Source organism: Lactuca sativa, unplaced genomic scaffold (genome assembly GCF_002870075.4).
Source record: "Lactuca sativa cultivar Salinas unplaced genomic scaffold, Lsat_Salinas_v11 Lsat_1_v11_unplaced_32, whole genome shotgun sequence".
Taxonomy (NCBI): Eukaryota; Viridiplantae; Streptophyta; class Magnoliopsida; order Asterales; family Asteraceae; genus Lactuca; species Lactuca sativa.
This window is the reverse complement of record NW_026440222.1, coordinates 20,893-35,041: the sequence shown is the minus strand read 5'-3', so window position 1 is coordinate 35,041 and position 14,149 is coordinate 20,893. Positions and strand designations below refer to the sequence as shown.

General features: G+C 37.6%; 1 protein-coding gene and 1 pseudogene across 1 annotated transcript; both read left to right on the top strand.

Annotated features, from left to right (window-relative positions):
• Positions 1–885: 885 nt before the first annotated feature.
• Positions 886–4,566, top strand: LOC128129537 (kiwellin-1-like; annotated as a pseudogene).
• A 2,990-nt stretch (positions 4,567–7,556) lies between these two features.
• Positions 7,557–10,228, top strand: LOC128129538 (kiwellin-1-like). Its single transcript, XM_052767992.1, has 2 exons — positions 7,557–7,576; positions 9,682–10,228. The coding sequence occupies exons 1-2, from the start codon at positions 7,557–7,559 to the stop codon at positions 10,226–10,228; spliced, it is 567 nt and encodes a 188-aa protein (XP_052623952.1).
• Positions 10,229–14,149: the final 3,921 nt, after the last annotated feature.

Here is a 14,149-nt window from a genome sequence, read left to right as displayed (position 1 = left end):
GGATGGGTCTTTTACTTGAAGGATTATCTGATCTCTGCTACATGTGGCTATATTCATGAGGTAGCTAGTTGACAATATTGGCAATCTTTCAGCAGCTGAGGGTCGGGCGAGGTTGGGAACCTAGGAATGCCTAGGATTTGCTCTAATGAGCTTAGTGGGGCAGTTCGGTGAAGTTGGGAACCTAGGGGGAGCCTAGGAGGTGCTATGGTAGAGATTGTCTTGCTGTTTAGCAGACAATTAGTGTCTCGGTGAAGTAAGCGACTTAGAGGATTCAGGAGGATTGTTGAGGAAAGTATGGATAGGTGTGGAAGGTAGTATTGGACCTGTACTACTGAAAGCACAGGATCCATACTCGAATCAGTGAGAGTCATGGAAAATCTGAGAAGCTTATGGGAAGGGGAATTCTTGGTTATGCCTTGATCGTGGGAACAGTTGCTTTGCAGAATGAGGATGAGCACGCATGAGTGGGATCAGGGTGTGGTCTTAGCTCCGATGGTGAGCTAGCTAGTGGAAGGACTGGTAGGATTTCGAGTTCACCTTGGATCTCTTGTAGCAGGCGGCAAGGGTTGATTATGCAATCTATTTTCCCATTCGGGTTCGGAGACCAAGTCTCAGGGATAGTTGTAGCCACGTTTAGAGCAGAGATTGCTCAAGCTATTGCAGTATAGCCGGGACGATTGAGCTAGTAAGGGGATCAGGGTGCGAGACCCTGAATGATATGGACCTCAGAGTTGAGGAAGGAAGATCGATTAAGAGTACCTCAATGAGAGAGGTTCAGCTCAGGCAAATTGATTGGAGGGCCTGGAGCGGAGACCCAAGAGTTTGGATCAAGTTTCGAGAAGCCAGTAGGGTTGGATCCAACGCGACGCTCGTTGGATTTGCGCGATGAAGTTTCGTTTCAAGGATGTGGACTGTCATTGGGATCGAAATGAGGTGCTACATTATGTTCTCAGGGTGGTCAGGGTACCACAGGAGGAGGAGGAGGTCAGGAACCCTTCTGATGTTGTGGTTACGCTATCTTCGGCCATTTCCGATGGGTATCGGGTAATTGTATCGCTTGGGGAATCGTGATGAGTTGGATCTCTAGTCGGATTTCTGCTATTGTAGGGATAGCAAGGGTTGACATATGCCTTTCAACATGACGATGAATCTTGAGGGATCCGCGAGTGGATGTACCTCGTGGAGCGGTTTCCGCGTATACTGTGATTGTTTCGAGTCGTTGTTAGAATCTGTTTAATGATATGGGTTGCCACAGGTGTAGCAAGTTTGGCCACGTCTTCAAGGATTGTTATATTTTCGTTGTGTTCAGGTGGACAACAAGGAGGTCGACTGTCTGACGGTCAGGGGGGATCAGTGAGTACACCTGCACCAGTCATTTTCGAGGTTGGTCCAAGGGCTTGAGCGAGGGAGTTATATCTAGTTTTCAGTAGCCTTGGTATTTTGTTTGGAAGAGTCATCGGGATTGCCAGGGGAAGCGAGAGTTGTCGCTGAGGTTTTTCTTAGACTATCTGTTCGTTGGACTCCGAGATCTAAACGTGTTGTCACTTTTAAGTGTTTGAAGTCATTGATGTAGTTGGGATACAAGAAGTGTTAGCTGGATTTCAGGTAGTGTGCCGTTTGTGCAGGGTTATTCATGGTGTTCCAGCTTTGGCAAGCACCGGTCATCAACAAGGTGAACATTGGAATGTAATGAGGATTAGGAATCTTTCAATTTTCATGTGCCAAACGGATTTAGTCGAATCTAAGTGGGGGAGAATCATTTAGACAAAAGCGAGTGTGAGACGAGGATGCGTTTCACATTCCCCTTTTTGGGAGGAAAGGCGGCCTTAGGGGCCGACTGAGTATCGGATATCGTGGGATGGGAGTTCGGGAAACTCCCCAGCATTTGGAACGCGTCTTTCTGACGTCATATTGCAGACTTCAGGGGAGGGAACCAGGTTTTTTCCTAGTCAGTATTTGAGTTCAGTTTAGGAGGATAGACTGCGTGGGTGCTCAACATTGAGATGTGTATGGACAGTCAAGGTGAAAGTGTTGTAAGAATACGAGGGAGCCGTAGCATTCACTAATGAACAGATGTTGTGGGAAGTGTTGTAAGATTGCATGGTAGTCGTAGCGTCCATGGGTTCTCTCGAGTGATTTGGACTAGGGAAGGCTAGTTCGCAGGGTTGTGGTGAGGATCAGGACCAGAGGTGATTGACCGATCAGATATTCGGGGGCGAGCTCGGGTGGTTATGGGAATTGTGGATAGAACTGGTAGAGACTGATGGGCTAAGGGTTGGACCTTGTGATACAAGATCTTGAGGTCTAACAGTGCATGTTTCTGTAGGGCTACGGATGGGTCTGTATCATATTAAACAAAATTTAATGAAGTTAGAGTTTGTTGTGGGAGTGTAGATCAGTGCAAGTATGTATCTATAAGTTAATGGTTTTGACTGTATCATGCATATATAGTTAACGGCCTCATGCGTGTGTGTAGAATAACCATGCCAAATAAACATGTGTTCAAATCTTCATAGAATATATTAATTGCTTTGGTCAAAATTTCTTCTTTTGTAATACGTTCATATCTTTTACGTTTTTTATTCTTTTGCACACACACTATCTTTTTGATATTCTATTACACCGCTATCTTTTTTATTCTTTTGCACACACACTATCTTTTTGACATAAAAAGAGTATGTGGCCATTAACATATTATTTTGTATTTTTCTAATTCTTATTATTATTTATTTTATTTTGAGGTTCACCGTCAACCCTACTCCCACTACGGCAACCACAACAATTTGGTGGCAACCATTTTGTTTTTCACCACGACACAATTCTGCTCTATATCAAATGTCGTTATAAAACAAATTAATATATTTTATTTGTGTCGCACTCATCTCCAACATAAGAATATGTTTCAAATATAATTATTTTATTTAGAAAATGTCATTTTGAAAGATTAAAATAATTGGATTTAATAATGTAGTTGGTTATATTTTTGTAATAATATATTTTACTAAACTTATATAACCCAAAAAAATGTAAATAGATATATCGAAAGCTAATAATCCAAAGGATATTTTTCACAATCTATATAAATCTAAAAAAAGGGAACTTACTATGGGATATACTTTTAGTGCAAACAAATGGGGTACGGTAAGGTGAAATAATATTAGGACAAATTTTTACACTATTTTGAGGTAAAAAGTTAGAGTCGAACTGTGATATTTAAAGACACTCAACTCTATAAATTTGCTAGCACACACGTAGATGATAGAGATAGAAATATAATTACAAGATAACTAAGAAGTTGGAATCAAATTTTCAAATATTGAAAACTGAATAGTAAACCGCACCATCTCAACGGCACGTGCCAAACCGCATCAAAGCCTTCGTATGTTAATTGTGGAATACTAGCCAAAGGACTCTTAATATCAATTGTTCTATATTTGTACCAAATGTATATGTACAGCTTGATATATTTGTAGCAAATGTATATGCAAGAACGAAAGGGTTAAAACGAAATATGATAAGGTCATGACTAACTACGTGGAATGATGAATAATGTTATGATTAAACAATATGGAGTATCAATTATATTAACAAGATTTTACCTGCATGTGTAATATACAAGAGAAATATGCGGGTAGATTGGTAAAAGTTTGAAACTGTTATTTTTACATAATCAATGGAAAATATTTTCCCCAAATAAAAGAAAAGTTGCTGTAATTTTAGATATACTTAAATAAATCAACAATGAGACAAAATTACACACAACATGCACCAAATGGACAATATTGTAGTACGTCCGCGCACTCAAAATTACTTGGTTTGCTTAAAAGGGAAAGTGAATATGCCCAGGATGTTTTATTGCCGTAGAAGAATATCTGTCACTTGAAAAAAAAAACACAACAGAGTTGACTATTATCTTGGCTCTTTGTTAAGCAAAAGGCTATATTAGCACAACCCATTTGCCTTCCTACTCATCCAACAGCATTGTAAACAGTAACTAGCAACATCTAAAAGGCAAGGAAGAATTTAGGTTTTTTTCTGTTCTTGGTTCTCCTGGGAACAACTTCATTGGAGATCAATGCTCAAACATGCAAACCAAGTGGTGGTATCCGGGGAAGAAAACCGCATCCAGGAGAATGCAACCGTGAGAACAACTCGGATTGTTGTGTCCAAGGTAAGTTTTACACCACGTATACATGCTCGCCTCCAGTGACAGGCGATACTTAAGCAACACTGACAATAAACAGTTTCCAAAAGGGAGGTGATGGTGGTGGTCCGTCGGAGTGTGACAACCAATACCACTCTGATGACACACCAGTTGTGGCGCTGTCAACTGGATGGTACAAGGGAGGGGATAGGTGCCACAAGTGTATTACCATCAATGGAAATCGGATGAGTGTAAAGGCAATGGTTGTGGATGAGTGTGACTCTACAATGGGGTGCGATGATGATCATGACTATCAACCACCTTGCCCTAATAATAGTGTTGATGCTTCCAAAGCAGTGTGGAAGGCCTTAGGGGTATCCGAGGATAACTGGGGAGATTTGGATATTACCTGGACAGAGTGATGTTAATCTAGCTCTCCTTTTAAAACATCAAATACTATTTCTGTTTCTGTTATTTGTGGATATTGTAATCTGTAAAATTATTGCTGTAACTATATATACTAATGACTAGAGGTTCACACCAAACTTATCAACACCACTATCCATTCAAACCCATATAGAGATATATTACGTTATACACATATTAACATACCTTTAGATGTATATGGATTCAAAAAACAACTGATATGACACACAAAACCCATTCAGTGGTATAATCTTTCATGATAAAATCAATTCCACTACTAAATTTTAGACTAGTTTTTCCTACTCATATGAAGCAGCCCTACAAATAGACTTTACCACAAACACAATAAAAAAAATTATGTATTTTCACATTCTAATTCACTTTATGCAATCAGACAACACCCCGCACCATAATCACAGGCAAACCGAACCTTTAACAGACTGTACCTGTTAATTATCAAAACAAAACCACAATAGCAGTAAAATTATCACCCATATGAAGTCGCAACACCGACAGCTTCTTGATTTGATACCACATCCCAAATCCCAGCACATCCGATAATCATAAACTCATCATCTTCGCTCAACACCATTTGTCTCACTTCTTGTTTCTTTAGAAGAGATGATTTTCTAACGGATTGGTAGCTTCATATGCCAGCCTCCTAGGGCCCGCATGACCGCCAGCTCACAGTTGAGATGCCCATCTTCAGTATACACGCCTAATTCTTCCACACTCTTCTTCTCATCTAAATAACACGACATATTTTCTTGTGACAATGGAATTGAGATTCCATTCCGACACAAGACCGCATAAGATTGATGGAGACAAAACGAAAGCTAGTCGACCATGCTTAAGAAGACTCTCAGTCATGGTTTTCCAGTAAGGGTCTTCCTCCCCTAAGAATATCACGATTGATTCATGCTTGTTGTACAAAAACAGTATTTCATGTTCTCTTTGTTGTTCTCGCAAGAGATTCTCAGGAGAGCATCAGTAATGATTGATGCTTTTCTAATTAAAGCAATCAGACAACACCCCGCACCACAATCACGGGCGACACGTACCCATCAAAGACTCGGCGTGATTATTATCAAAACAAAACCAGAATAGCAGTAAAATTATCACCCATAGGTATTCGCAACACCGACAACCTTTTGATTTGATACCAGATGCCAAATCCCAGCACATCCGATAATCATAAACTCATAATCTTTGCTGAACACCATTTGTCTCAGTTCATTTTTTCTAGGAAGGGATGATTTTCTAACCGATTGGTAACTTCATATGTCAGCCTCCTAGGGCCCGCATGACCGCTAGCTCACAGTTGAGATGCCCATCTTCAGTATACACACCTAATTCTTCCACTCTGTTCTTCTCATCTAAATAACATGGCATATCTTCTTCTGACAATGGAATTGCGACTCCATTTCGACACAAGACAGCACTAGATTGATGGAGACAAAACGAAATCCAGTCGACCATGCTTAAGAAGACTCACAATCATGGTTTTCCGATAAGCGTATGATTCTCCTCGTAGAATATCATGACTAATTCATGCTTGTTTTACAAAAACAGTATTTCATGTTTTCTTTGTTGTTCTCCGAAGAGATTCTCAAGAGAACATCACTAATGATCTATACTTTTCTAATTAAAGGAATATGTGTTTCCACTTTCTTATTGAGCAGAGAGTGAGCGATACTCCTATCTCTTGGAAAGAGGTGATAAAAGGCCCTTTCTATTTACTCTAAAACTTGTGAAAGTTGTCTTCTAAGGGTTTAAAATCTCGAAAACCGGCATTAACGATTTACAATGGATGTACGAAAATTAAAACAATTAATGTGGTTGTCCCATAGTAATTGATGATGCTACTTTAGTTAGTGAGGGTTTGGTAAGCTAGCAGAAAGGCTTTGCAATGGGAAGGGTTTACATCCTTTAAAAATGATTAAATTATGTATAATCATTGTGGGAGCTCATAATATTGAAAGAATAATTTCAATGCGTGATTTTTTAAGTATGATCTTGTTACGGAGCCGCAATGACTGTCGAAAATGGCACATAAGGAAAATGGAACTTGCAGTGGTCATTTTGACATATGAAGGGATGATTTTCTAACCGACCGATAACTCCATATGCCAGCCTCCTAGGGCTGGTATGATTGCCTGCGCTCATAGGTTGCGCTCACAGTTGAGACACCAATCTTCAGTATACACACCTAATTGTTCCACTCTCTTCCTTTCATCTAAATAACATGGCATATCTTCTTCTGACAATGGAATTGCGATTCCATTCTGACACAAGACAACACTAGATTGATGGAGACAAAACGAAAGCTAGTCGACCATGCTTAAGAAGTCTCTCAGTCATGATTTTCCGGTAAGCGTGTGATTCTCCTCGTAGAATATCACGATTGATTCATGCTTGTTTTACAAAAATAGTATTTCATGATTTCTTTGTTGTTCTCGCAGGAGATTCTCAGGAGAGCATCACTAATGATCGATGCTTTTCTAATTAAAGCAATATGTGTTTAAACTTCCTTATTGAGCAAAGAATGAGTGATACTCCTATCTCTTGGAAAGAGGTGCTAAAGGGCCCTTTCTCTTTACTCTAAAGCTTGTGAAAGTTATATTCTAAGGGTTTAAAATCTCAAAACTGACATTAACGATCTACAGTTGATGTGCAAGGATGAAAACAGTTAATATGATTGTCCTATAGTAATTGATAATGTTGCTTTAGTTAGTGAGGGTTTGGTCGGCTAGTAGAAAGGCTTTGCAATGGGAAGGTTTTACATCCTTTAAAAATGCTTAAATTATGCAGAATGATTATAATCTTGAAAGAATAATTTCATGGCATGATTTTTCAAGTATGATGCTGTTACGGAGCCGCAATGGCCGTCAAAAAGGGCATAGAAGGAAAATGGAACTTTGAGTGGTCATTTTGACATATGACGCGTTCATCTTAGTTCGCTTTTCATGAGGGTTCCCATGTCTTTATGAGACATCTTGATCTCTTGTTTGGGTTGAATCATTCTCCATGGGGGGAGTATGGTTTTGACACGGTGTATACAGCCTACAATGTATAAAAGAGTGAATATCTATGCATTCGTCTATGAGATACATGCAAATCACGCAAGATTGACTCTAGATATCATGTCTAGTAGGCTAAACAAGATAGTAGGTATGCAACTGAAACAACCAAACAAGTGGCCTACAACTTAAATCCAGTAAAAACTACTATTAAAATACTCATCCAAAGAGAGAAGAGCCACGACCATATTCAATCAAATATAGTTTATTCTTATGAATTAATCAAAAATAATAACGGAACTTGACGTATTGTAGGGTATTGAAAAAATTCACACATGGATAGTTGGGAATTGATAATGAAATTTAAACATAATCAATTTTACGAAATTTGAATAAATCGAGAACCACACCGGAACATAAAGTCCTGAAGTATTCCTAAATTTTAGACAAGATAGTTGGGATATTAATTTTGAAATTTGAAAAAAAAAACATTGCTTTCAAGTCAGAATTTTATGATTCAATTTAGGGGTCTGTATCATTTTAAACAAAATTTAAATAAGTTAGAATGTATTGTGGGAGTGTAGATCAGCGAAAGTATGTATATATAAGTTAACGCTTTCGAGTGTATCATGCGTATATAGTTAACGTTCTCATGTGTGTATTAAATAACCATGCCAAGTAAACATGTATTCAAATTTTAGTAGATTATATTAATTGGTTTGGTAAAAATTTCTATTTTTGTAATCTGTTCATATCTATTATGTTTTTTATTCTTTTGCACCTAGACTATCTTTTTGATATTCTATTATACCACTATACGTTCCTACCCGACACTAAAATAGTATATTGTCCTTAACAGATTATTTTGCATTTTTCTAATTCTTATTATCTTTTATTTTATTATGAGATTCACTACCAACCCTACTCCCACTATGGCACCCACAACAATTCGTTGGCAACAATTTTGTTCTTCACCCCGACACAATTCTTCCATATATCCAATGTCATTATAAAACAAATTAATATAATTTATTTCTGTCTCACTCATCACCAACTTATCTTTATGTTTCGAATATAATTATTTTATTTAGCAATTGTCATTTTAGAAGATTAACATAATTTGAATTAATAATGTGGTTGGTTATATTTTTGTTATAAAATATTTTATTAAGCTTATATAACCAAAAATTGTAAATAGATATATTGAAAGCTAATAACTCATAGGATATTTTTGACAATCCATATAAATCTAAAAAAGGGAACTTACTATGGGATACATTTTTAGTGCAAAAAATGGTGTACCGTAAGATGAAATAGTATTAGGATAATTAATTACACTATTTTTATGTAATAAGTTAGTGTCGGCCCGTGATATTTAAAGACACTCAAATCTATAAATTTGCTAGAACAAACGTAGATGATAGAGATAGAAATATAATTACAAGATAACTAACAAGTTGGAATCAAATTTTCAAATATTGAAAACTGAATAGTAAACCGCACCATCTCAACGGCACGTGTCAACCCGCATCAAAGCCTGTGTGCGTGGAACGTTAACTGCGGAATACTAGCCAAAGGACTCTTAATGTCAGTATTTCTATATTTGTACCAAATGTATATGTACAGCTTCATATATAGTACATTTACTTTGATGCAAGAACCAAAGGCCAGGTTAAAACGTAATATGATAAGGTCATGGTTAATTATGTGGAATGATGAGTAATGTTACGTACTAATTAAGCAATGGAAAATATTTTCCCCAAATAAAATAATAGTCGCTGTAATTTTAGATATACTTTATAAATCAACAATGAGACAAAATTACACACAACATGCAGCTAGCATAATGGACAATATTGTAGTATGTCCGTGCACTAAAAATTACTTGGTTTTCTTAAATGGGAAAGTGAATATCCAAAGGATGTTTTATTGGCGTAGAACAACATTCAGTTGAAAAAAAAAATACAACAGAGTTGACTATTATCTTGGCTCTTTGTTAAGCAAAAGGCTATATTAGCACAACCCATTTGCCTTGCTACTCATCCAACAGCATTGTAAACAGTAACTACCAACATCTACATGGCAATGAAGAATTTCGGTTTTTTTTCTGTTCTTGGTTCTCCTGGCAACAACTTCATTGGAGATCAATGCTCAGACTTGCAAACCAAGTGGTGGTATCCGGGGAAGAAAACCGCCTCTAGGAGAATGCAACCGTGAGAACAACTCGGATTGTTGTGTCCAAGGTAAGTTTTACACCACGTATACATGCTCGCCTCCAGTGACAGGCGATACTAAAGCAACACTGACAATAAACAGTTTCCAAAAGGGAGGTGATGGTGGTGGTCCTTCGGAGTGTGACAACCAATACCACTCTGATGACACACCAGTTGTGGCGCTGTCAACTGGATGGTACAAGGGAGGGGATAGGTGCCACAAGTATATTACCATCAATGGAAATGGGAGGAGTGTAAAGGCAATGGTTGTGGATGAATGTGACTCTACTATGGGGTGCGATGGTGATCATGACTATCAACCACCTTGCCCTAATAATATTTTTGATGCTTCCAAAGCAGTGTGGAAGGCCTTAGGGGTATCCGAGGATAACTGGGGAGATTTGGATATTACCTGGACAGAGTGATGTTAATCTAGCTCTCCTTTGAAAACATCAAATACTATTTCTGTTTCTGTTATTTGTGGATATTGTAATCTGTAAAATTATTGATGTAACTATATATACTAATGACTAGAGGTTCACACCAAACTTATCAGCACCACTATCCATTCAAACCCATATAGAGATATATTACGTTATACACATATTAACATACCTTTAGATGTATATGGATTCAAACAACAACTGATATGACACACAAAGACACACAAAACCCATTCAGTGGTATAATCTTTCATGATAGAATCAATTCCACTACTAAATTTTAGATTACTTTTTCCTACTCATATGAAGCAGCCCTACAAATAGACTTTACCACAAACAGAATAAAAAAAATTATGTATTTTCACATTCTAATTCCCTTTATGCAATCAGACAACACCCCGCACCATAATCACAGGCAAACCGAACCTTTAACAGACTCTACCTGTTACTTATCAAAACAAAACCACAATAGCAGTAAAATTATCACCCATATGAAGTCGCAACACCGACAGCTTCTTGATTTGATACCACATCCCAAATCCCATCACATCCGATTATCATAAACTCATCATCTTCGCTCAACACCATTTGTCTCACTTCTTGTTTTTTAAGAAGGGATGATTTTCTAACCGATTGGTAACTTCATATGCCAGCCTCCTAGGGCCTGCATGACCGCCAGCTCACAGTTGAGATGCCCATCTTCAGTATACACACCTGATTCTTCCACTCTCTTCTTCTCATCTAAATAACAAGACGTATTTTCTTGTGAAAATGGAATTGAGATTCCATTCCGACACAAGACCGCATAAGATTGATGGAGACAAAACGAAAGCTAGTCGACCATGCTTAAGAAGACTCTCAGTCATGGTTTTCCGGTAAGGGTCTTTCTCCTCTTAGAATATCACGATTGATTCATGCTTGTTTTACAAAAACAGTATTTCATGTTCTCTTTGTTGTTCTCGCAAGAGATTCTCATGAGAGCATCAGTAATGATTGATGCTTTTCTAATTAAAGCAATTTGTAATTCCACTTTCTTATTGAGCAGAGAGTGAGCGATATTCCTATCTCTTGGAAAGAGGTGCTAAACGCGATTTCTCTTTAATCAAAAGCTTGTGAAAGTTGTTTTCTAAGGGTTTTAAATCTCGAAAACCGGCGTTAATGATTTAAAATTTATGTAAGAAAACAGTAAATGCGGTTGTCCCATAGTAATTGATGACACTACTTTTGTTAGTGAGGGTTTGGTTAGCTAGTAGAAAGGCTTTGTAATGGGAATGTTTTACATCCTTTAAAAATGATAAGCTTTTGTACGATGATTGTGGGAGCTCGTAATCTTGAAAGAATAATTTCATGGCATGATTTTTCAAGTATGATGTTGTTACGGAACCGTAATGGCCAGCAAAAATGGCATAGAAGAAAAATGGAACTTTGAGTGGTCATTTTGACATACGATGTGTTCATCTTAGTTTGCTTTGCGTGAGGGTTCCGATGTCTATGTGAAACTTCTCAGTCTCATGTTTGGGTTGAATTTTGTCGCGCGCACGATGTGTTCATCCTAGTTTGGAGTGGTCATTTTGACATACGATGTGTTCATCTTAGTTTGCCTTGCGTGAGGGTTCCGATGTCTATGTGAAACTTCTCGGTCTCATGTTTGTGTTGAATTTTGTCGTGCGCACGGGGTGGGGGTTGGGGGTGGTAAGGTTTTGAGACTATCTAGACAAATTACAACGTACTAAAAGCTGAATATGTATGCATTAGTCCACGAGATAGATTCAAATCAAGCAAGATTTACTTTATATATCACGTCTAGTAAGATAAACAAGATAGTAGGTCTGCAACTGAAACAACCAAACTAGCATGTGTAAAAACATTTCAAAGATATTAATCTGTAAAGGTATTGATGTAACTATATATACTAATGACTAGAGGTTCACACCAAACTTATCAGCACCAATCCATTCAAACCATTATATACATATGCTATGTTATACAGATATTAACGTACCAATAGATGTATATGTATTCAAACAACAACGGATATGACACACACAGAGACAAAAAAACCATTCAGTTTTATATTCTTTCATGGTAGAATTAATTCCACTACAAAATTATAGACTACTTTTTCCAACTCATATGAAGCAGCCTTACAAATAGACTTTACCACGAACACAATAATATATATATATATATATATATATATATATATATATATATATGTGTGTGTGTGTGTGTGTGTGTATTTTCACATTCTAATTCCCTTTATGCAATCAGACAACACCTTGCACCATAATCACGGGCGACACGAACCCATAAAAGTCTCGCCGTGATTATTATCAAAACAAAACCAGAATAGCAGTAAAATTATCACCCATAGGTATTCGCAACACCGACAACTTCTTGATTTGATACCACATGCCAAATCCCAACACATCCGATAATCATAAAGTCATCATCTGCGCTGAACACCATTTGTGTCACTTCTTTTTTTCTAAGAAGGGATGATTTTCTAACCGATTGGTAACTTCATATGCCAGCCTCCTAGGGCCCGCATGACCGCTAGCTCACAGTTGAGATGCCCATCTTCAGTATACGCACCTAATTCTTCCACTCTCTTCTTCTCATCTAAATAACATGGCATATCTTCTTCTGACAATGGAATTGCGATTCCATTTCGACACAAGACAGTACTAGATTGATGGAGACAAAACGAAATCCAGTCGACCATGCTTAAGAAGACTCACAATCATGGTTTTCCGGTAAGCGTATGATTCTCCTCGTAGAATATCACGATTAATTCATGCTTGTTTTACAAAAACAGTATTTCTTGTTTTCTTTGTTGTTCTCCCAAGAGATTCTCAAGAGAACATCACTAATGATCTATACTTTTCTAATTAAAGGAATATGTGTTTCCACTTTCTTATTGAGCAAAGAGTGAGCGATACTCCTACCTCTTGGAAGGAGGTGCTAAAAGGCCTTTTCTATTTACTCTAAAGCTTGTGAAAGTTGTCTATTAAGGGTTTATAATCTCGAAAACCGGCATTAACGATTTACAATGGATGTACGAAAATTGAAACAATTAATGCGGTTGTCCCATAGTAATTGATGATGCTACTTTAGTTAGTGAGGGTTTGGTAAGCTAGCAGAAAGGCTTTGCAATGGGAAGGGCTGCATCCTTTAAAAATGATTAAATTATACAAAATGATTGTGGGAGCTCATAATATTGAAAGAATAATTTCAATGCGTGATTTTTGAAGTATGATCTTTTTACAAAGCCGCAATGACCGTAAAAAATGGCAAAGAAGGAAAATGGAACTTGCAGTGTTCATTTTGACATATAAAGGGATGATTTTCTAACCGATTGGTAACTCCATATGCCAGCCTCCTAGGGTCGGTATGACTGCCTGCGCTCACAGTTGAGACCCCAATCTTCAGTATACACACCTAATTGTTCCACTCTCTTCTTTTCATCTAAATAACATGGCATATCTTCTTGTGAAAATGAAATTGCGATTCAATCCCGACACAAGACTGCACTAGATTTATGGAGACAAAAACGAAAGCTAGTCGACCCTGCTTAAGAAGTCTCTCAGTCATGATTTTCCGGTAAGCGTGTGATTCTCGTCGTGGAATATCACGATTGATTCATGCTTGTTTTACAAAAATAGTATTCCATGATTTCTATGTTGTTCTCACAGGAGATTCTCGGGAGAGCATCACTAATGATCGATGCTTTTCTAATTAAAGCAATATGTGTTTAAACTTCCTTATTGAGCAAAGAATGAGTGATACTCCTATCTCTTGGAAAGAGGTGCTAAAGGGGCCTTTCTCTTTATTCTAAAGCTTGTGAAAGTTATATTCTAAGGGTTTCAAATCTCAAAACTGACATTAACGATTTACAGTTGA

What these genes read in the sequence shown, in the direction of transcription:
- LOC128129538 (XM_052767992.1), top strand. Translation starts at nt 7,557, where the DNA reads ATGAGACATCTTGATCTCTT. An exon ending in ATGAGACATCTTGATCTCTT is followed by an intron (nt 7,577 to 9,681) that starts GTTTGGGTTGAA and finishes ATGGCAATGAAG; the next exon opens with AATTTCGGTTTTTTTTCTGT.